Source organism: Puntigrus tetrazona, chromosome 4, assembly GCF_018831695.1.
Source record: "Puntigrus tetrazona isolate hp1 chromosome 4, ASM1883169v1, whole genome shotgun sequence".
Taxonomy (NCBI): domain Eukaryota; kingdom Metazoa; phylum Chordata; class Actinopteri; order Cypriniformes; family Cyprinidae; genus Puntigrus; species Puntigrus tetrazona.
In genome coordinates this window covers 6,083,342-6,107,647 of record NC_056702.1, presented here as the reverse complement: position 1 = coordinate 6,107,647, position 24,306 = coordinate 6,083,342, and the positions used below count along the sequence as shown (strand labels likewise).

Genomic DNA, 24,306 nt, shown 5'->3' with positions numbered 1-24,306 from the left:
ATTCTGTTTATCGGTCTATCCTTCTATCCATGTGTTTTGTTGGATCGGCCTACCTAGCATTTTATACAGCATGTCTATCCGCCGCTCTGTCATTCTTTCTATTTACGGTTATATCCATCATTCTGTCAAGCGTACTTTCATTCCGTCTTTCTTTGCACATCTTTTATTATGTATCATTCTATCTGTCTATTGTTCTATCATTTATATAATTCTCTCCTTCTGTTGTTCGAGCAATCCTTCATTGTTTATTTTTTTGTTTATCATTTTAGCTATCTGGCACCGCGTCTTTTTTCTGTCTGTTGTTCTGTCACTCTGTCTGTCCATCATTCTAGCGATGTTTATTCTATAATTCTGTCTTTCTGTTTTTGCTCTATCATTCTGTCTGTCCATTTTCTGTTGATCTTTCTACCTTTTCTCTGTGTATGTGTATGTATCATTTCATCAGTTTTTACACAAACTTTGATTTTAAAATGTTCATTTTCGTTTCGTTCATTTCATTTCTACGTCCTGCGTTGCAGTTCTGCTCCCTGTTTACTCCCTCAATTCGTATGCAGACTAAAATACATAAAATAAATGTAAGATTTGTAGCATTGCAAGTTACACTGTAACTGATTCCGTCTCAAAAGTAAAGCCTAGTTAGCATCTGGCTAGTTAGAAATGTTCCTGTTCCTATACCTGACCATGAATTTGATTGTGTTTAACATTGCTTGAAACGTTATAGTAATAAAACGGCGTGTTTTTAACACACTTGTACAGCTCTATAATGGATTTGTACGTCCTCACCATTGACGTAGAGAAGTGCCATATAAGAGGTTAATCCTTCGCTTTGTGGTGGAACTCGTCGCTCGGAGCGGGTCAGAAGGTCATGGCCGCGTCTCTTTTACATGCAGAGAGCCTCAAAAAGCGGAGGAGGACTCGTGTTAATGGAGCCGAGCCATTATGTAGCCGATAGTGTCAGGGCTGTTATATGGGCCTGTGCTTACACAGCAGATGGGTTCAATTCAATCGGTGCTTCAAACACAACATAATGAGGAGTTCAGGAGGTTTTCTCGCCGTTTGTGTTTGTTTGCAAAGGTGTTGATTGAACTCATTTAAAAGCAGCTTTGTAGCGCTGTCCTCCTAATCGTGGTTTCTGTGCTATTGAGACGTTGCTTTTACATGGAAGTTGAGAGGGCACATCCTCCATATCTATGGTTTAGTCTTAAGACAAGACCTCGGGTGAACTCACCTCCTCTCTTCTTTTGATCTGTTCAAATGGGTAATGCTAAAGCTCACTTGTTTCGATTCTGCCGGAGACTTGAAGGACTAGGACGAGCACTACAGGATTCTTCAGGCTTGTAAAAGCGCTTTTTATTTAATATATTTACTCTCAGGACTGGTATCGATCCCCTAAATATAACATTACCCTCATCTCATCGTCCTTGTTATGTTGACCTCAGGTAGTGATTGCCTACTACAATGCTCGGTTCTCTAGCAGAGAAGACTTATTGAAATTCTTGGAAGCTATCAGACAATCTACTTTATGTCTTGGCTTTTGTTAATTAGGTTCAGGCACTTGGGAACAGTCAAAGTGCGGCGAAAAACTCGTAAAACTCTTCTCTAAGTGCTTGTCATACTCTGCTTTGGTGGTATGTACATCTAAGCTCGTTATTTTGTTTATTAAGATCACTGTTTGCGTGCGTAGCGTGTTTCCTGAGCGTATATCAGTTCAGAGGGAAATTTATCGTAGTCCAATTAGCAGTTTTTTTTTGTACTGGAAATTATTACATTTTATCCAAGCAAGATGACTTCTTCGCGGGTTACAATTTCTAGAATGCAGTATTATGATTGATCAAGAACTTTTGAAGGAATTGTTCATGCAGAAATGAAAAGCACATCGTTATTTGGTCATCCTCATGTTGTTCCCTACCTGTGATAAGGTATTTTTGGGGGGGGAAATACTTTCATGTACACACAAAAAAAATGGTATAAGCAGTTTTTGCTCAGAAATGGCAAATAATTTTAGCGTGAAAATTTACAGTAATGTTTTTTCTAACTAAATTCATAGCAAATTCTATGTTGTTGTGTTTTACTTTTGGCTGACAATACCAGAACCTTTATTTTAAGGCAATAAATACAGTGAATTAAGCATAACATCTATTACGAAAACAGAAATAGTATTTTCATGTAAAACATACACCAAGCAAAAAGCTGTTGTTTTTTTTAACCCCATTGACAAAAAAAAATGTTTTTCATGAAACCCAACGCAGTCAAACACCGAAGTCACGTGACTTTCATCGGACCTCAGGAAAAGCCTCGTTCTTCATCCGATCCCGACACACTATGAACACAAACTGCATTTTGTTATCATTCGTGTTATAATTTAATTGATGAAGTTGGCGACATCTTGGGGGCTTCAGAGGCGATGTGTTCATACGCCTGCAGCCATTAAAGAGCAGTAATTATGCAACAGCCAAGCCGTGTTCAATAACCCATGCAGGAGCCTGACAGTGGCTGTTGTCTCTTAATTAGGAATTTGAATCCTTAATGCACGTATTTAAAGACAAATAATTAGACAGATATTTCCTCCCTCTCCTCTCCTGCGCTGACATGTGCTCGTAACTACGGGCCGACCCCGGCGTATCTGCTGCGGCGGGGGGGCCGCAGGAAGAGAATGAACACGTGAAGCTCGTTTCATCTGCATATTACAAAGGAATTAGCGCGGCAAGGCGTCCGCGCCGGTAACTAGGCCAGCGACGCTTTCTAGAGCTCCTCTTCATTAGAATATCTGAACTGTTATAAATACGGTTCAGATTACGTTATTGTCTCGTTATCTTCTCTTTGCTTTGCGCACTAATGAGTGGGACAGGGCAGCTAAACGAGCGAGTTCCGTTTACATTATTTGGAATGTGCTTTAATAATGCTCATTAGGCTGTTCCCTTTTTTGTTACTCTGCCGCTTTAATTAGATTTCTTTGCCCCCCCCACGCCTCTAATAAGGGCATTCGTGGCTGATAATGCCTGTAATGTATTTGTTACTACAAGATGAGACAAGAAGAAAAAGAAGTGAGATTATTTCTCTTTTTAAGTACCTTTTAATAGAAGGAGGCTTAATTGGGGCTTGTTTGGTTTTCTCTTTTCTTTCATTTCTAATGAGTAATACGCTACTGCTCTAGTTTTATCCGTGTTCAGAAAGCCTGTTTAGTTAGGTTTCGTTTAGGCTGTTTGTAGGCCATTTTTTTCTGCAAGATTCTGCAGATAATCCCATTAAGAATTAATTTTAACATTTTATCTAATTTAATTTAATAAAGTTTTACACATTTTTTATTATTATTATTATTGTCATTATTTTATAGACTTTCTCATTTAAAAGTATTCAAATTTTTATTACTTTTTATTATTGTTGAAAAAAGTAATCTTAAAATAAAAAGCAATGCTATCCTATTAAATATTTTTTTCTAAGGAGCACGGGTATATATTTTTTTTTTTTTTAGCAATAGACAACAATATATAGTATGGGTCAAAATGAACCGTACATCAACGGAAATCTTATCTATACATATAGGGTATGTATAAATCTCAAAAAAGTGAGCCTTATGACTGCTTTTGTGGTCCAGGGATACATTTAGGAAAGTCTAGAGATGATGTATGATTTAGTATGGATTCATATCTGAATTCATATCGGCCTTCTCTGCCAGCTTGGATTGTCCTCATACATGAAACGGCCTCATTTCATCCCAAATGATCGCTGTAGCATTATACTGGCCTGGCACCCATATGTCTGCTTTAACCGATGCGTTCGGGTCCTGACCTGATAGAAGGAGCAGGGAGAATGAAGAACGAGACACTCACAGACAGAAATCAATGGCAGTTGTCAATGAAGTCCAAGGTCATCGTGCCCCCCTGAACCAATAGATTGGGAGCACCCTTTCGGCTAAAGTACTTGACAGAGCATTTGACATCTCCTCCTCAGCAGTGATGGACTGAACATTATCTTTTTTCCATGGCTTTTTTGGTTTCATGTTACTTTTAGCCAGGTAATAGTGATGTATCTTCAGCTGATATTGGCTGTGTTTGTAACATTTGTTTAAAGGCATGTTTCTCCCTAAATAAAAATTCACTTATCATTTCCTTAGCCTTATGTTGTTTTAAACCTCTGTGATTGTCTGTCTTTTGTGGAACACAGAGAAAGATTCCACAGAAGAAAGACAATTTTTGGATATTTCGTAGTATTTAGTTAGTATTTTATTTGTTTTTTGTGTGTGTGTGTATGTTCATCTACACCAGACTCTGTCATCCTTGTCTTTATGGACCTTGCTTTGGGCACTGGCGCACAGTCATGTTGGAAGAGGAAGGGGCCAGCTTCAAACTGTTCCAGTTGGGAGCACGGAATTGTCCAAAATGTCTTGGTATGCTGAAACATTCAGAGTTCCTTTCACTGGAACTACTCCACACCATAATCCCCCTTCCAACAAACTTTACAGTTGGCACAATACAGTCAGACAAGTACCGTTCTCCTGGCAAACGCCAAACCCAGACTCATCCTTCAGATCACCAGATAGAGAAGAGCGATTCATCACTCAAGAGAACACGTCGCTAGTGCTTTAGAGTCCAGTGATGGCATACTTTCCATGAAGTTCTCTGCGCACTGTTCTTGAGATAATCTGAAGGCCACATGAAGTTTGGAGGTCTGTAGCGATTGACTCGACGGAAAGTTGGCGGCCTCTTCGCAATATTTACCTCCGTCAGTTTATGTGATCTACCAAACGCTTCCACGTTCTTATAATACAGCTGACTGTTGACTGGAATATTTAGGAGCGAGAAGAAGAAAAAAAAAAAATACACACCACACATTATGTATGTATATGTGGTGTGTGTGTGTTTCTAAATTATTATTTCAGCTCACAGTATAAAAATCTAAATATTGGTTCTTTTTTTTTTAAATGAGACATGAGTTTATCAGACTTTTCTTGCGATGGATTTTGTTAAATATTAGATCTTTAATTCTTTAATATATTTCATAAGAACGGGGATCTAAAACGTAATCAGATGAGGACATTTAAGGCTTGCATACGGCACAATTATCATAAATAATGATTGAATAAATGAGCGTGCACATGCTGGGATTTTTCAGCTTCAGCTTTTAATATGAGAAGCTTTACAGGATATCCCACAAGCCCTGCTGTGAATAAACACACATCCTGTACTCTGACTGACTGTTTTGCCTGAAACTGTTTATCAAATCACCTCTAAACTCCTGAGAGGGTGGGAGAGCTAAAAAGGAGGAGTCAGTGTCTCTCTCTCTCTCTCTCTCTCTCTCTCTCTGGCCTTGTAGTCTCAACCCTCTTAAAATCTGTCGTCAGAAGTAGAGTTTAAAGGATGTGCTCCTCTACCCCCCTCTGTGGTTGTCACGGGTGATGGGTGACATGGGCGTCTTGGCGGCTGCCACCACTGTTTACATAATTTCGACATGGCCGCAGGGAAAAAGAGAGTACGGCTGCAACGATCTTCACTTCACACTCCTCCAATTAGAAAGGCCCCTGCTCCGCCGCTTAGCACGGCTCTCGGGGATGGGAATATTCCAGCTTAACTTTTCAGCCCGCGTGGGAGTCACCAAAGAAAGATGCTGCGGTGGAGTTGAGAGGACGTTTAAGACAGACTAAACATGCCCCAGTTTATCTGACAACATCTGAAATGGTGGACGTGACTTGAAATTTGGCGCCAGAAATGCTGAGAATGTTTTGTGAGCGCCGAAATGTATTTTTGTGAAATGTCTTACTGTGATGAATTTGTAGTTGAAGTTAAACCAAAAAAAGGAAAATACTGCTTTTTTTTTATAAAATGACTTTCCTTTTTCACTAACATCACCTACACCCCATGGCCAATGGAAAACGTTAACCCATACATCCATTTTTAATGATTAAAACCAATTCCCACTAGAGAAGATACAATCGTGTTATCATCATTATTGAATTTCTCTAAATACAGGAATGTATGATATATACAAGTTATTTACTTTTAACATACTATACATTACAGGTATCATCCATACAGTGTATATGTGATGTCCAAATTATTAATAAATAAATGATTTATTTATTTATTAATAATTATGTCCACTGTTTTTTTTGACATTATTCACATGATTCTTTGAAATGCTAATATTTCAATGACACCATTACAAATTTAATTTTATAAAATTTATACTGATGCTTAAATATAATATTATAGTATCGCTTTGTTTCTAATTATATATACTTTTTGTTTACAATATATTATAGCATATAATTAACATCAGTGCATAACATGAATGTAATCATTGGCTTTTCTGTATTAGCCAAAAATGTATTTTTGTTTCCAATTAATATCAAATTATAAAGTAAAATGGTAATAAGCACTGTCACTTTATTTATTTAATTGTTTTTGTTATATCTATTTCCTTTTTGTCTGTATTTTTATTTTGAATATAATTGATCAAGCTTCTAGCATTAAATAAATGACTCTCATTACGCTTAATGAATGCATATGATATTTAGTTTCATGGTTTTTGCCGTAATGCATATTTGATTGCTACATTAATTGCCTGCATACACCTGTGTAATGCTAATGCGCTCCCTCCAAAACTTTTCAAGTTCCACTGCAATCAAAGTACAGAAAACTGTAGAGAATCGTATTCCCAATTGTGACGATACCACAGAGTCGAACTTTTTCTGAGAGCCTTCTCATTTGAAAGAGGCCTTTGATGTCTCTAGTCGCTGGAGTTCTGCTTAAGTGAACTGTAATCTCTGGCATTAAGACTCGCTCTATCTTTATCTCCATTCCTGAAACATGAAATGAATTACCACCAAATTTTCTCCTCTCTCAATTTGGCCCTCACCTTGCAACAGGGGTCATTTCCTTAATTGGGCCCTTGATTTGCCCAGCCATTTATAACCTTTTTCTGTCATCGGTGGAGAATAGCACAATAATCAATATGAATTTTTTTGCGAACATTAGGCGAACGTAAAGTTTGACCCCAAGCATTAGTTGATGTGACCCGGACAGAAGGAAGTTCATTCTCAATTTTCTGTCTGTATTTTTACATCCTCCTTTAAATCCTCATCCTCATTGTGCTGCTAAAATAGCACAAAATCTGTTCCGGAGAAAGCAGAAATGCGGCACATTAGTGTAATTTTGTAGGCTGAATGGCCCTTTATTCCTTCTCAAAAAGAAAAGCTTTTTTTTCTTAAACGCATCTTAATGCGAGTGAAGTCGTCTTGCGTTGACAGCGCTTGTCCGACCTGCTTACCCTGACACGCCGAGATCGGTTTTCTCTCGTGCTTTAAGGGTGTATTTATAGAACCGTTGCATTAAGCCTGTGCCGTGTTTTGTTTATTTGTTGCTTTTTTAGGTACAAGCATTTCTTGAGGGACTTGACAGAGAACACCGGTCCAGACAACCCGGAGTTTCAGCAGCTTTCAAGTAAGAGGCACCGCCGTCTCGCAATTCGACAAACACTCTCTTATCCTGTTAGCGCTCTGTGACAAAAATGTTGATGGGTTTAGCCTGTCTAGATGTGTTTTTTTTTATTTATCTGTTTATTGTCAGGATCTGTATCAAGCTGCGGAATCACATTCACCCAAAGTCACACTTGTTATGCTTGTCAAATTTGCTTTCCACTCTAGTTTGTCACTTACAGAGCAACCTAAAAAGAGATCACTCAACGTGTTTGTGATGATGAGGTGCTTTGCGGAGATAAGCATTGCGGAGGATACCATGGCCTGTTGAAGAAGGTGCAAACGCTGAAATCGTTTCATACGGTGCCAAAACAAACCCGCGTCTTAAAGGGAAAAAAGTTTTTTAAGCTGGCAGCCGAAAAGACAGCCTCCCTTGTCTTTGTTAGGGTGACAAAGAACAACTCTGGGCCCCAGTTGTAGCGCTCACGTGTTGTTATTGTCACCGGGTGGCTTTGCTCGCCGAGGATGAAAGTACGGCAAAGCTTAACGTGAGTCTAAATTCTCGATGTGGATTTTGACATAATTAATAGGGACCAGATCAGAGGATATCAACCATGCAAAATATAAATAAATAAAATCTCCGGCATCAACAGAAGCCCCGATAATGACTCATTTCTATCGTCAAATAAACAGCAAATCCGACTTAAGAGCCAGTGTACACAAGGAATTATTTATGTGTATCAATTAAAATCTCATTGGTTGCTTGCTGCTTTTGCTTACAAATTAAAACAGCCCCTGATTCTAAGATGAAGGTACATATCCAGATTTGCCCCTCCATTGCCTCTTCCTCTTCTCATTAGAGCTGCTTTTTAAGCTCACCAGCTTTTTTTTTTTTTTTTTTTTTGGAGAGGAAGAGAGAGAAATAAAAAAAAGTTTCCTCAATCGGCCTGGGCATATTATAAAGGGAATTATTTAAAAACAACCCCAGACAAATTATATTGTATCTGATTAAGCAAACTAGCAGTGAAACTCACAAGAGGCTTTGTTGTTGTTTTTCAGTTTTCTTTTTGTGTGTTGATTTTTTTATTTATTTATTTTTTTTCCCTCCCACCCCTCCTCCCCATTTATTGCTCTTTTTATTTTTCTCGTCACACATGCTCACATATGCAGAGGAACGCCACTGTTTTAATTATCATAATTGCGATGTTCGCCAATCGTGTACGTTTTGGAGCGCTAACTTCTGCATTTCCCTACAGCCAAGTATCTCCTCAACTCGTTGGCGGAGACTGTCAAAGGTTAATTAAAAAAAGTTAACACTCGAGAACTCCTCGGACCGAGTTCTGTTTAAACATACTGAATGTCTAAAATAAAAAGACAGAGAGAAAGTGTTCGTAGAATGTGGAATGAGATGGTATTAATAATGCATCAGCCGTAGCTCTGTTGAAACACAATTATAGAGAGGGTTTTCTTAAAAGGGAAGGACTGAGAGACGTACAGAGAGAGGCCCAGTCATCTCTAAACAGTCACTTTGTTTGGTTTTTGCTTGTAATTGTTCTAAAGATAAGCGACTCAATTAGGCTGTGATTATTTTACTATGAGGCAAACGCCCCGAGCGCTGTGTTCATTGTCTGAATTGTTAGAGTCAATAAGACCAAAGCTGGGTTTAAAATTAGTATCCATCTGCTTGTTTGTGTTTCTTTTTTCTTCTTAATGAGTTGATGATGTCTACATTAGTTAATGAATTCCAGGCACGGTAATTGGCGAAATGTTTTCTCCTAAAATTTTAGTTGCAAACTAAAAAAGTACCATCTGAAACTCTGAAAACGAGTTCACTCTGCATTATTTAGATCACGTTTTGACGCTTTTATGTTGCACAGCTTGCTTCCAATAAACCAATGAACCACAGAAATCTGTTTTGTACTGAAATCGTGTTTATCAGGCGGACAGAAATACAAAAGTTTTAGATGAAGTATGTAGGCCTTGTGCTTTTGATGGCTAGCACAACATCCTGTGGCAAGGTCTTCACCCAATCAGCGATGTTTGGATGTGTTAATGCACCCTCATCTTTCTCCAGGGGGTTGATGGTGAAATCAAACATTGTGTAGAGGCCAAAAACAAACTGTTATTATCATATGCAATAATGCAGTCTGCATAATGCATGAACGCCTATGGGTGTGCACTTATTAGTGTGTCACGCTGTTGTATTACTCGTTTGACGCTCATAATAAGTTCAAAATTGCATAAATAGGTCACACTCTTGTTCATATTACTGTATGTGTACTTTTTTGTGGAACCATCAAATTATACAGTTATGGTAATGATTTAACGCTCTGCAAAGAAGTGCATATATTGTTATTATTTACAATAAATCATAGATTTGCATTAGATGCCATCAGTATTAAAAAAAAAAAAATTATGCATTTGAACATTTTCATTACTTAATGTTTCTGAACAAACACTAGAACTAATGGCAAACACACAAGACTAAAGCTTGTCACTTTTTTATGTCAAAAGATGCTTTGAAATCTGGTTTCAGGTGTCCCGACTAATCTGAGAGATGAAATAAGTGCATTACGAATTTTTAAAATAGCAATTCCTCCGAGCACATAAGTTATCTCATAATTGATGCATCTAATCCGTAATTAGTCATGTGAAGTGTTTACCAAAATGAGAAAAACCTGTGTCTTTAAATGTATGCAGTGTGATGTGCTTCTGTTTTCCGATGTGTGCTTGGCATAAGGAAGAATTTTAGTGGTTAGTTTGTTGCGCTCGCAGAGTTTGGTTATGTGTCCATTCAGTGTCTTCTGCTGTTTAATGCCATGTGCCCTTTCGGTGCAGAGGCAGTGAAAGCCATCTCAGAGGTCGCCCAGCGGATCCAGGACAACGCTCGCAGCTATGAGAACCACCTGCAGCTGCGCAGAGTCCAGAAACAACTGAAGGGCCGAAAGACCAGAATCCTGACTCCAGGTTAGAGACTGTGATCTTCCATTCTTTTTATCTCCTAGAGCTCCGTGGAGAGCCAGAGAGTTAAGCGGATGAAGGAGGTCAGGTGGAAGAGTGTGGAAAAGTAGTCTTGTTTAAAAGAAACCCAGCTGTGTGCCCATAATCAATAGAGGCGATAGCAGGCGGTTTTGTTTTCGCCAGCCACAATCGCAGTCTCCGATGAGAGAATTAACTGAATTTATCGACAAGTTCTCACCGCTAATTGGTAATGGAAGGGAAGTGTGCCTAAAGTCAGTTCTTTCCATCTTTCTTCTCTTGTGCTACTTGTGGAGTGGAGGTCCTTTCTTCCTCCTTATTTATCCCAAGGGAGAATGCCCACGTGTGAAACAAAAGAGAAGGAGATGGAGAAGGGAGGGGGAGAGAGAGAAAAAGACAGAGAGGGCCTTGTCGTGAATGCCTTGGCCTGCCAATCTCCCCCAGGACCAATTAGCGCCTCTCCTCATCTTGTGGGCCGGCAGATAAAAAGGAAGCTGGGAGAAAGGGAGCGAGAGAGAGTGTGTGTGTGCACAAAGGTGGTTGGGAGGCTGGCGATGAATACCCAACGAGCACTGGGCTCATTTCACACAGCGCCGGATGTAGGAAGAGTGTAAAAAAACCCTCTCATCCTGTTTTTCCAGGACTCTAGAATTCTACCGAGGTCCCTTCACTTGTCCAATAAGGCTTCTTTTCTTCCACTTGCACTTTTTCTGACTTCAGACGGCCGAACCGAACCAGGCCATCCCAGCTTATCTCTCCCAACCCCTCCGTTTCCTCAGATGTGCCCTAACGAAAGTGATGCTTGACAGATGAGAGGCTTCGGAGCCCCTGAACAATATTAAGTGGCCGGCTTGGAGATAAGGGCAGTGTAATTCTCAGACGCAAAGCTTGAATCAATGGGACATTGATACGGCAGACAGACTGTCTGTTTCCTTGGAGTGCTCGGCAGGACGTTGCCGCCACCACAGCTTTCCAAGGGCCAACCCGAAACTCTCTGGCCTACAGAGCTTAATAGAAAGACGAAGTGAGGAAGACAAGACCATTGCATGCCCTTTGGATGACTCTATATAACCCCCCCCAATGGTCAGTGCAGATCTATATTGCTTTAAACACACCACCAACCAGTACAATCATCAGCTAACAGGTTGAAAGTGTGAAAATGCATACCCAAGGGGAAATAAAGCTACATTCAAATATCTGTGCCATTGAAAGGGATAGTTCACCCAAAATAATAAAAAATCTGTCGTTACTCACCCTCCTGTCATCCCAAACCTGTAAGATCTTTGTTCATCCTCGGAACACAAATTAAGAACTTTTTTATGCATTCTGAGAGCTCTCTGACTCTACCATAGAAACCAAGGATTCTATCATGATCAAGGCTTAGAAACATAACAAGGAGATTGTTAAAATAATCCATGTGACATCAGTGGCTCAACCTTAACTTCACAAAGCTATGAGAACACTTTAATGGATGGAAACAAAACTAATGGCCTTATTCAAGAATTTGGTGTCCTATTTGTCACCCTATAGCACCATTTTAGAGAATATCCACTTACATTAACAACATGGTAGACAAATTCTTTTTTTGTAAACGCTTTAATGCAGATTAGTTATTAGATCAGTTAACTTGTATTACACTGGTAAGTCAGTTGTCTCTTTAATGCCAAATATCTGTTATTACAATTACATGATTCTGACTTGGATTCAGATGTTAACGTAAAAATTACAACTTCTTTACTTAGAATGTTCTTTGCATCCAATAATTCCGACATGATGAAATTGCACCACAAATATAGAAGACAGATTACTCTTACTTGCGGCACTATGTAATTGTAAAGCTTGCATTTCCTGCATAGTAGTATATGAGTCGCAATTGTTCGTACAATTGAGTCACCTGAATCAGAACAAAACTTTAAAAAGAGGGCTCCTGGGCTTTGAATACTGTAGATGAACACCTGAATCCCCTTTTAACTGACATGAAAGGGTAACCTATCCAACAAAGCCTTCTCAAAATTAACAATGATCTGACTTGCCATTCCATCACTTTCAAATCGAGAAATGCTTTTATGTGTCTCTGGGTCTTTGGCTTGGTCACATCAGGAGGACCCCGGCCGCTTTGTAGTGCAACCTTTAGCACCCTGCAAACCACTAGGTCCTTTGTAGCTGGGCAGAGGTGCTCTTTGACAGGAAAAGTTGAAAGCGTTCAACATGAAGAGGGGGATCTCCAAGTTCCTGCTCTTTGAACTGAGCCGATGAAGCCTTCCTTGGATATGTCAGTCCACACCAGTGACGGGTATTTGAGGCATACAGATTCACATTAAACAGAAGCGGGGGTTCTTTACCGTTATACCTGTGGACAACTTGATGTTTTTGGCACTGGGTGTCTTGTTATTGAGTTTGCACACTTGTTAGTATTGTGGATGTGCAACCGAAATCGTCAGACATGACTATTCTGCGTGATCCAGATAGAACTTGACCATGCAAATGCATGTTACCAATTTAAAGAAGCCAAAGAAACCATTAAATCCAATCTGCACATGTCGCCCTGGAGTATCACAGAATGTGTCTTCGTTGTTGCCTCATATTAAACCTGTGGCATTTTTAAAAAGCGGTTTGACCCCTACTTGACCCCTCTGCTAATCATAGAGTGCTTGTCTGTCGCTCAGAGCATCCATTTTGAGCTCCGCGCTCTTGCTATCGCCAGAGCTGCAATCACAAGGTTCACTGGGGCAATTAAGGAATCAGTAGCAGGAATGAAATTTCATCTTATCTATCCAAATGTCAGCATCTAATTTAGTTTCCATCATGCAACTGCCAATCACTGAGAAGGGAGATTGGTTGTCTCTTTTCCGTCTCAAGTCATGTAAACCTTCGGCTTTTTATTCTCTGCTTGAAATTGACTTTTTAGGTAGACAATAGGTAAGTCCTTCATCCATTTCCCTGTTATCTCTTCTCGTCGTAGGGAGGTGGTACATTCGGGAAGGCTGGCTAAAGACAGTGCCCCCTAAAGGCACGGAGGCAAAACCCAAGATGTTTTACCTGTTCTCTGACATCCTGCTCCAGGCCAAACCATGCAGTCCTATACATCCTACCAATGGGGATAAGTTTGTCTGTCAGCGAATCTACCCATTAAAGGAGTGCACAGTGGATAAAGTCTTCGGCCACACCAAAAGCCAGGGGGGCCTTATTAGTGTAAGTTAAAACAGCTATGTTTGCAGATGGATTTATTCTTGATTATAATTCAGTTCACATATTTTGGTATGATTCATGCATGCTTATGATTGTCTTTGAATGGGAATTTGAGTGAACTTAAAATGGTTGAATGCACAGTACATTGGCTATTATTAGTTATTGATTTTTAGATTCTTTAATCGATTCATCAAATTTTCATTGGCGGATCAATGCATTCTTACAGCCCCAAGTATACATTTTTTGTAGTATAACACTCTTTTATCCATTAAAATTCCTCATAGACACTCTTCAAATCCATCAAATATATTTGAACCGTATTTCCCTCCCCACACTTATTGTTCTCAGAATGACTTGATCTGCAAGTTAGCAAAAATTATCAATTTATCATTCTCCTCCTTGTGCTAATTACTCAAGTTTCCTCATAAGGCTTCAAGTTTTAATGTCTCCACATGGCTTGATCTCTTTCCAGGTCTCTGTGCTGCCGCTGTGTGACAAATTATGTCTAAACGATCGCCGCACTCTCATGAAACATTCAGACGAATGTATCGTACACTGCAAAGCTTCCTTGTGATTTAGTTGGTTATACAATAGCATAAAATGATACAAAACTACATAAATACAATCTAAAGATGTAGAGGGATGTAATGCTTTACAGCACTGCGTTTGGCATTTCGTAAGATTTAAGGGCGCCGGTGGTCCCAGAATTACCGTTACTTGTCATGTTGCAGGTATGCTTTTTTTGGCACATGCAATAGACCTAAAAGGCCACCTGCTCTGAAGAAGTGTGGGAAGGCGCTCGCATCACTCCATCAGCTTAAATCACAGATCCATCTCTTCCGCTCGGCCGTCGAATGCATCTTCCCGAAACCCTGTCAGTGCTCCGCACCCCTCTCCTCTCCTCCGCCCGGGCCGTGGCTGCATATTATCTAATGGCTAGAAATGGCATTTCATTAGCCTGTTATCCCACAGAGGCCTCAAATGCATACTCAATAGCATTAGGTGTAATTTCTCATAAGGACACATTATTGATCCCGGTTCCACCCGCCTCCCACCTGGACCGAAGGGGAAAGAGGCTGTCAGCACTCTCTGGCCCCTCCCCGGCCAGGCCGTGAAGAATTAAAGCCAAATTAAATTTGACAGCTGGAAATGCCATGGCAATCTATATGCAAAGTTTGAAAGTAGTAGTAGTAGAGGAAAATGCGCTATGAAAATTTTGGCTCCCTCTCCCCTATCCATTTGTCTAGATGAGAGAGTGTTTGTATACGGATAATTTCTTCCCTCCTTTTCTCTTTCTCTCGCATTTCCCATCTTCGCTTCCCCCTCCCTTTTGGTCTCTCCATCTTCCTCTCGCGGCTCCCCGTCTTTCTTCCTCCACCTCCTTGAATATTATTCTGCATCCATGACCGATTCCCTTTGATGTATAAATAATCAAGTGAAATTATGTGCGTCGAAGAGGCTCCGTGCTCCGCCGTTCGTATTATACAAAGTAATTTCTACCTAAGAGGGTCAGATTTCCTGACAAATCCCTAATTACCGCATCGCAATAGAAGTGGAATCTATTTGTGCATAAATCAGGCCACCCGTCCCCCCATGCGGCGGACCCCTAATATCGAGCTCCGCTATGCCTCGCTCGCTGAACTCGGTAATTAGATAATACTTTTGATGATGGTACATTTGAAATCTTAATCTATTTAATACCTAATGAGAAACAAGCGCAGCAGCACAATCCCCCCTTCCCCAGCCTCCTTAAAATATAACCGGAGCATCATTACTTTTTACCAGGTGTCCATTAAAGACCCGGCTCCGCTCGTCATTACGATTCCGTCCCCAGTCGTAATAAAGATTAGGCCTGATTATTGATATGCTGTCGGTAACTGCTGCCGTTTCCTCTACTCCGGCGGCCTCAGGTAAATGTGAAAGGTCATTTAATATTTTCAAGGCCCCAATTATAATCCACTCTAATGGGTCCCCATTGTAATTATTCCGAGGATAAAGCCTCTGCCTTTGTTTGGGGTTGGATGGTTCCCGTTGTCTTGTTTGACATGTGTAATCTAGCAGTAAAGTCTCCTCAGTGCGGATGAGTGATGGTAATTGCTGTTGACTCAAGGATGAGCCATCTGACGGGAGGCGGAGAACGTGGGCCGAGCTCAGAAAACTTGTCCTCCAAGTGCAGATCATTGCCAAATTAGCAGCTGAGAGCATCAACTGGCACATCTGTGCGCCTTTGGGCTCGAGCGGAGAACGTGTTGCTTCCTCTGCAGCTCCTTCATGGTTCTCGTTTTCGTGACCTATTTTGCATCAGATTGAAAAGCGAATGATTAAACGCATTAAATGATCTACTAATGTTATTGAGGATGTTCTTTAATGTTTTGTGAGGTGAATTAAGTTATCTCACCTTCAGTGCTGTGTGTTAAAATTCTTGTTCTTTCATCTTAAGGCCAGTTAAACCTTTAAAATGTCTAATTGCCGACTGTTCGTCCTTTACATCCATAAGCTATATCCCTGAAGAACCGTAGTCAGTACTGTGAATCATAAGATCACAAATGTTGGATTTTGGAGACAGTGGTCCATGTAAACGCTCAAGGCAATGCTAACAAACTAGTTCATGGACGCCCTCTAGTGATCCAATAGAATTATGTGCACAACTAAATATATGTTGTTGTTTTTTAAAGATGTTTTTACCATTTTCAAGAGACATTTTAATAAAAAGCAATATAATCTCATTACACCTTAAACATATGTGAGTGTACATGTTGCAATAATTTTTTTACACATACACACGCACACAATTTTTTAAAAATAATTAAAATGTGTACACTCATGTTAACTGTGTGTGTGTATTTTAAACCTTTCGTCCTGCGTGTTTGTTGACTTGCCTTTCATATGGTTGACAAACATTTATTAAGACATTGAACATCACGTTCTGTTAAAATACATAATTCCGACTATTAAAAATATTTGCTATTCTTTTAATTAAAGTTTTTTTTTTCATTATAGTATTATGACTTACCTGATATTGTGCAGCCAAAAAAACCCTTTTTTTAATATATATATTTTTAATTCTGAAATTAAAAGCATGGTCATCATAACAGTTTTGAGCATTTTGAATGCATTTCTCGAAAAATGATTAAATGATATGATTATCTTTCATTGATCTTTATGCCTAAGAGACAAATGTTGGATTAGTCGACTAATGGTACACTGCTTTTCAGTGTCCTTCACCGGTTTCTATCATACATAAACTCTCAGTCTCTTCTTCTAACCGAATATGTTCTCTCTTCTAGTTGACCTTCGCCAGGGCCAAACTGCTTCTAATGTCTGATGATCAGAGGGATATTAATGATTGGTACCGTAGCCTCTGCTTGGCTATTGGGTAAGTCTTTCTGTCCACATGGGCATGCTCAAAAATCAGCTCCTAAAAAGCTAAAGTTTTTAGGTTACCAGCCACCCATGTCACCCCACCCAGGTTTTGAAGTTAAAACATCAACACAGCTCATAATCATCAGCCTTTTACGCTGTAGTCAGTGTTAGCATAACATCAGTCCCCTTTACTCTCTCTCAGGACCTGAGGGCAGGGTGATGGTTGACATGGGGCGAGCTCGTCACAGGGGAAACTCTCAACTCTCAAGGCTAGGCTAATTAGTTTAGCACTGTCTGAGTGATTGGGAGGTGCACACTGTCACCTTGTGCTAACTTCATAGTGGGGAGCTCCTCACATGTGGCCTTCTGCCCAACCTACAGGCCCAGGGGAGCACAATTAGACACCAAACTGGACAGGTTGTGGTGGCTGAGGTCAGAGGTGATAGCTACTGTATGAGGGGGAACACTATGTGTGTGAGAAAAAGAAAGTCCAGTTGCTGTCCTACAACAAGTTTTTTTATTTAGTTTTTTTTTTTTTTGAAATTCTGTAATCAGTATTTTGATAATTGAGTATTTTTGTGTAAGTCCTAAACTTTAATAATAATAATAAAATGATCATTATTATTATTTTAATATTAAATCCATTCAAATAGCTTTTATGTGCATATTGAAATTTTTTTAAATACATGTTTATTCTTTTTGTTTTGATTTTAATGAAACTTTCTATATTATCAAGACACAGACAAGCTGCCTTACAAAAATTGTAAATTATTTTTAATTCAGAAAATTACATAGAACAGGTGCATTCAAGTCATTGCATTAATAATGTGAATTGTTTATTTAAATGCATGATGCTTTGACCGATGCAGATACAGATGTATGTTCGGTATACATATAAATTATTCGTTTTGTCCTCATTTTATTTTATTTCCATTTTCCGTGCTCTCTCTGACCTGTGTAATTAAACGGGTCATTTTTTATTACTTTGCTTCACTCATTTATTGCTCACAGGTTCAATATAATTTTTAGACATCCAATACTAGGTTTAGGTGCACAAAACAATCTGCACTGGAACATGGTGCATAAACTGTTAAGATTGGACTGAAGAAATCAGAGACCATCTTAAATATAAACCTAAACTCGAGATATGTGGTGCAGAGCGGTAGGTGCTACACAGTTTAAGTCTTTCTGAGTTGCGAAAGATTAAACATTGTTTGCTGACTCAGTTGTTCACGTTTATGTTTAACAGAGTCTCGTGGTACTACAGAAGATTGAAGAATATATCATTATTTGCCCCCTTAAATTGTGGGATCCATTACTCCTGTCCTTTTTAATTACCTTCATATTTGACACAAACCATGTCACCGATCCATGTCACATGACTTACAATTGCCTTTCTGATTCCGTTCGTTCCCCTCCATGATCATCTGTAATGCAAGTGTAATCGTTTCCTTTCATGAAACGCTATCAGATTCCCATTATCGATACAGTATTATGTTATTCCTATTGCTTGTGGTTGGGAAATACAATCCATGAGCTTATTTTCAGTTGTTGCATACCAGTAATCTTAATGCCACTGATTATTGACTTGAAGCAAGACCACAAACATATCGAGGCCCTTAAGGCCGTCTGAAACTTAAGAGTACATCATTCCCTCCAATTTCCTTTGCCGTACGCCTATAAATCAACATCACTAAAGCAGTGATTCAGATGATGTTTTAATTGTAATATTTGTGATGGGCTTTTTTCTCACTAGATGAATATTTTCACCCACACATATATGCAGATACACAGCAATACTAGTTGTTGGTCAGGGACTCAATCAGTTGCAATCGATGGTTTCGATGACATGAGGTGAAGGCGGCTGGAGCCTTATGACAAAACTGAGCGTCTCTCGTCGAGGCAGATCCGCTCAATTCTATGGTCAGATAGACGTCTCCTATCCAAACCAAATACTTCCCTTTCATGTCACCAGAAAAAACACACACACACACACAGATATCCTGCGCTATAGACACACTGTCTCCTGTGTTGGATCAAAAAAGACCAAGGAAATGATCTATGTGTTTTTTGTGGACTATGATTCAGAACATTTTTGAGCTACTGTGTATTTTTCCAGTTTTGATTTAGTTTCTCTTTTTCTGGATTCAAACACTTTTTCTTTCTATCTTTCAGTGATTTTGGTTCTATAGTGAATATAGGTTTTTTTTACAATTTATCTATACTTTTTTTCACTAAACAATAATGTATATAATGAGCATAATTATTTCTAAAAAAATGTTTTATCACACTTATATTTTAGCATTCATTTTAAACTTTTTAGTATGTTTTACACAATTATTATGCCACTTTCTTAACCCTACAATTCATGTCTAAATAATAATTAAAATTTTACATAAAAACCATTTTTATAACAAGTAGTGTTATTAAAAAAGAAATGGGCATATATAATTTTTCTTGTTATTTTAGCCCTACATACTGTATGCATTTTGAGGAGGAGAGTTAAGATCATTTAATATATATATACATTTTTTGGGGCTAAATTTCCCGTTCTAGTTTGTGAAAAGTAGTTAATGCTTTTTTTGGATTTCATCTCAAAACCGCAATCATGAGCTGGAACATTTTTTTATAAAATGTATAAGTATAACACGTCTCAGTGCAACACGAGCTGGAGCTTGAAGAGGTGGTCTGAGTTTGTCATCTGTATTAAAATGTCAAGATTAGCATCAGGTATGACATGAAAGAGGAGCTAATGATGTAGTTTCATACTCCAGCTTCTTGATTCCTGTTTAAATGACTGATCTTAATGTCTTCCCTGGTTCAGTTGATGACAGATGGTCTCGTTTTCCATCCCAGGCAGCTGAAGTCAAAGAATACAGTGGTGCACAGGAGAGACGAGCTGCGTAGGAAGCCGATCAGATCGGATCCAGACAGTCAGAACACTCCAGAACTGCAGCAAACACGTGGAATAAAAAGAGCCATGGTCGGTTGCTGCTGTTGCTGCTCATGTTATTAGTGAAGCAGATTATGCTTAGGGCATTCTAAAGTCTGAGGCTTTTCTTTTTTCTTTTTCTTCTATTTTTTTACTAATTTATTCATGCATTTTTAAACGATATGCATGTAATAAAATGTTTCTGTAAGTTTGAAATCCTAAAACATTTTATTTCTTGGTTCGAAGGGATAAATTTCCTAAAATCTGTGACCACATCTAGTTGTTCCAAACTTGTGAAGAGTGTGTATCTTCTGTTGAACACAAAGTAAGATATTTTAAAGAATGCTGGTAACCAGTCACTTGATTGTAGCAATAGAAGTCAATAACTGCTGTCAGCTGGTCAACAGTTGAGGGTTACCAGCAATCTGTGTGTGTGTGTGTGTGTGTGTGTGTGTGTGTGTGTGTGTGTCTGACTGTCTGTATGTATGTGGGTGTGATCATCAAAAATAAACTCTTAAAGGTTTGGAACAAAATTTTAGGTTACCTTTTTTGTTGAAATTGTAAATTTTACATCCCTGATTTTTTGACTTTTGTGCACAACTGTTCATAATCTATATTAAATATAATGAATCAAATTTAATTTAATCAACATATATATATATATATATATATATATATATATATATATATATTATATTACAATTATTTCTAGGCAACTAATCGTTTAAAAAAAAATTGTGCAATTTTATATTTAATATAAAGTCAAAGTCCTGTTACATTTTTAATTTAATCATAATTGTACTTCTTTTAAATGTTATATCATTTTTAATTGCATGAATTGATATTGTATATGTTTTGACTTTTCATGCACTTAAACACCTGTGCTTTCTGTAATGCAGATTTTGGATGAAGCGGTTGTGGAGCACAGAGAGGGTCATAGCAGCAGCTCCATCCCTTCAACAGAGGAAAGCGGCTACAGCGCCACCAAGAGGCTGAAGCCCAGTGAAGCTCCTGCTGCAAGGTAGTTTTACTGCATCTGTTCATGTAATCAGACTCTTACAGAACAATACTGCTCCCTCTCTGTTGTCCTATCCAGTACATTATCTACCCAACATTTGTACTACAGAGCTTCTGTGATGATTCTCTTTGATGGTCTGAAGAAAAGGTCTTTTATGCTGTGTGTATATAAAACATGTACCTGCAATAACATAATAACACTCACATTGTTAATGCAGACCACAGGAGTCTTCTGGATCGAGCTGCGTCATACTGTGAGGAGGTTCAGCTTCTGAAAAAAAGCTGAAAGATCTACCCACAGACGGAAAGAGCAGAGGTGATTTAGGATGAATTTAATGCAATGTACATCTACTACACACTGCTGCATTTTTTTCTCTATACGCCAAAGAATATGCTGCAATGCAGGCTTATTGCTTTTAAGCATGTTGACTGTTCACATTTTAAAGCTTTTTATACTGAGATGTCTTACTATTTAATATGCAGAATCATAATGACGGCCCAAATCTAACAAACAGTCATGTATAGTAACAGAACATTTATCTAGTCACCAACTCTGAATATATATATATAGTGCAAAACAGTGCACTAGATATATTGTTAGCACATTTTTAAAATGAAATAATTGAGAGCAATAAGATTTTTTTGGTTTGCACAAGATTTTAAACGCTATTAAACACTGGAACAAAAGGGAAATCTGCTTTTATATATACCGAATGCCTGAATGCTGTACTTAACGCAAAAATCTATATTTTTGTCTGCTTGTGTCTATCAAACTTTTACTGTTAGGTCCGTTTAGTGGTGTAATTGTTACTAACACTGGTCAACATTTTGAATGTGAATGAATAAAAGCTCAGTGATTTGCTCTGTTAGTTTTACCTGCTCATGCTCTGGTCAACACTGCCCTCTACTGGAACACTGCTGATCAATCAAGTCTCACATGCATTACATCCATTCGTAGACTTTCAGTTGCTCTTAACAGAATTACTCTAACACAATAGAGAGCTGTTAAAGAGAGTTACTGTAACATCAGTCATAGGCTTTTATGGGAATATGGGTATATTAAGTATTATTAGCTCTGTATTTTTTAATTGATGTTTAGTATATTTGTTAATAGTTATTGCCTTGGTTCCCACTTTCATGAAAATAAGGGAGTTTTTGCAGGTCATGGTAAAATATTGCAGGTCATTTCTGTATTTTTTGTTGTCATATATATACTACGGAAGTTAATTTGGCCACCTGGTGGCAGCACACTGCTTTTTTTTTTGTTATTTCATAAAGTAGGCCACCGAATGCAAGCGGTGATGAGAGCGCTGACCCTGTCTATGTTTAGACTCAAATGATATTACTTATATCGAATAAGAAATTCGTGCATTGTTGTTTTCACCTTTATTTTGGCCCCTACCGTCCCTGCATGCTAAACAGTGTCCATTTACGGTTTTCAAAACAGACATTTGGATCACTCGGGTGCAGCTGATGCAACAACATCTAATTTCCGTAACTGCCAGCAATTACCCGGTTGAATACTTGGCTCAGTTTTCGCAATTTGCACCTCATCTTTTCACGTTTGCTCGAAGCCGTTGCCAGATTCTCTGCCGATTGTTCTCTCTCCCGCCTTACATTCTTTTGGCAGGTGGTTGAGGATTCAGAACACCATTCATGGTCAGTGTGTTTCAGGGTGTTTTTGATGGATTGTAGCAGGGCTACAGACTCAGACCACGGTGAAAACCTGGTGTTCATATCATTATCTACATTGAAAATAAAAATAATAATAAAAAAACAAAAAATAAATGTTTCTCATTCATTAAAACGAATTTGTTGTTAATTAAATCTGAAATATTAAAATAAATGATTAAAAAATATACAAATAAATCGTTGTATTTGTTTAGCTTCGTTACTAAGAGTGACGTTTAAAATGTTATCTTGCACCCCCTAAACCTTGTGTTTTCTTGTTGATGATGGATTGTTCTTCCTGCACATGCCAGATCTCTAGAGCAAACACGTCCATAACTATCATGTACTGTTGTGTTTATTAAGGAGAACAGAAGCAGTAGGGGGGGAAATGAAATACGTAACATTTCCGTGTTCTCTGGCTTACCTTTTGACTAGTGGGCAGTAAATCAGGTCTTATCTGAGTCTCTGGCACGCTTCTTCTGGAGGGATGCCCTGTTTAATTGCTCTGTAACTGGAGTTGAAAGGGGACGGGGTGACTGAGGCCAGCAAGGGCTCTCTGACCTCAGTGCTTTCGTCGTTTGGTGACACAGTTGGAGAATTGTCCCTGCAAGCCTGTGTCCGTTCATACAAGTGCATTTAATATCTTTTGTGTTTGCTGTTTTGTTTTGTGCAGCCTTTGGTTTGTTTTATATTGTTTTGGAGTTTTTGTTTTTGTGATGTCCTTTTTGTATTGTTTTTCTATTTTATGTCTTTGTTTTGTTTTATTTTATTGCATGTGCCTTTTCATTTAAGGGTTTCAGTTTGATTATATTTGTTGTGCAGTTCTTTTGAATTGTATATGTGTTTTTTTTTTTTGATGTTCTGATTTGATTTGCTTTGCTTTTGTTTGTATGTGTCATGTATGTGAAATTCATTTAATGACAAATGGATCGCAACTGTAACTTTTATTCTGTGCTTTTAATATTTTATGTTTTACTTTGCTTTTAATTTGGACCGGTAAGTGTTTTGCACAGGAAAGAATCTCCAAAATCTAACTGTTTAGACTTCAGCTCAGTCTAAGTCTGATTTTATACCGTAGAGACGTCACTATGATACACGGATCAGTTATTTTTGGAAGTCAGGAACAAGATCTGCCTGTGCCTTTTCTGTGATTCTGCAGCAGCAGTGTGTTCCGCCAGATTTTTGTTGTTGTTGTTGTTTTTTGCGGTTTCTTATAATGAAGACCTTTTAGCTTGTGATGTTGCTCTGGTTCGTGTGTCTTATGCTCATGCACTTATGAAGGAGATTTAAGCATTAATGTTTAATACTCAAGCACTTCAGACCTCCCCTTTAGTGTCTGAGAAATAGAGGAAGCTAAATGTGTTTCAGTGTTAGTATATTTCTGAGCATAATTCAATCTTGTTTGGCTCAGTGCACGCATTGTGATTCTACAAAATATCTACAAATCCAAACCAAACAGCATCCATTGTGTGGTCATGCACTGTACAAACGACATAAACAGGGCAAGTAATTCACTAATCTAAAGTGGAAGTGCAAGTTTTGTATTGTTTTTCCAAACGCTTTTTTTCTGCATGGCAAGCAGACGATAAAAACGCATTCTTTTTGTACATTTATGCGTTTTGTACATTAACATATTGCTACACGCATGTCCACCTGATTCATTTGTGCTGTTTGTTCGGTGCACGAGCGCATGTTGGATGTTGTTTGGTTGGAACTGGCGTCTTACCTTAAATCAACACCG

The 24,306-nt window shown here is 38.6% G+C and overlaps 1 protein-coding gene across 8 annotated transcripts in view; it reads left to right on the top strand.

Moving 5' to 3' along the window:
• arhgef39 (Rho guanine nucleotide exchange factor (GEF) 39) overlaps positions 1-21,756 on the top strand; it is a 166,739-nt gene extending 144,983 nt beyond the window's left edge. For all 8 annotated transcript variants that reach the window (XM_043236364.1, XM_043236363.1, XM_043236362.1 and 5 more), the window contains 7 exons: positions 7,369-7,439; positions 10,253-10,381; positions 13,356-13,585; positions 16,870-16,958; positions 19,802-19,928; positions 20,777-20,898; positions 21,113-21,756. In XM_043236364.1, coding sequence (XP_043092299.1) covers positions 7,369-7,439; positions 10,253-10,381; positions 13,356-13,585; positions 16,870-16,958; positions 19,802-19,928; positions 20,777-20,898; positions 21,113-21,152 — 808 coding nt within the window. In that variant the 3' untranslated portion in view covers positions 21,153-21,756. The remainder of the gene's footprint in view (positions 1-7,368; positions 7,440-10,252; positions 10,382-13,355; positions 13,586-16,869; positions 16,959-19,801; positions 19,929-20,776; positions 20,899-21,112) is intronic.
• Positions 21,757-24,306: the final 2,550 nt, after the last annotated feature.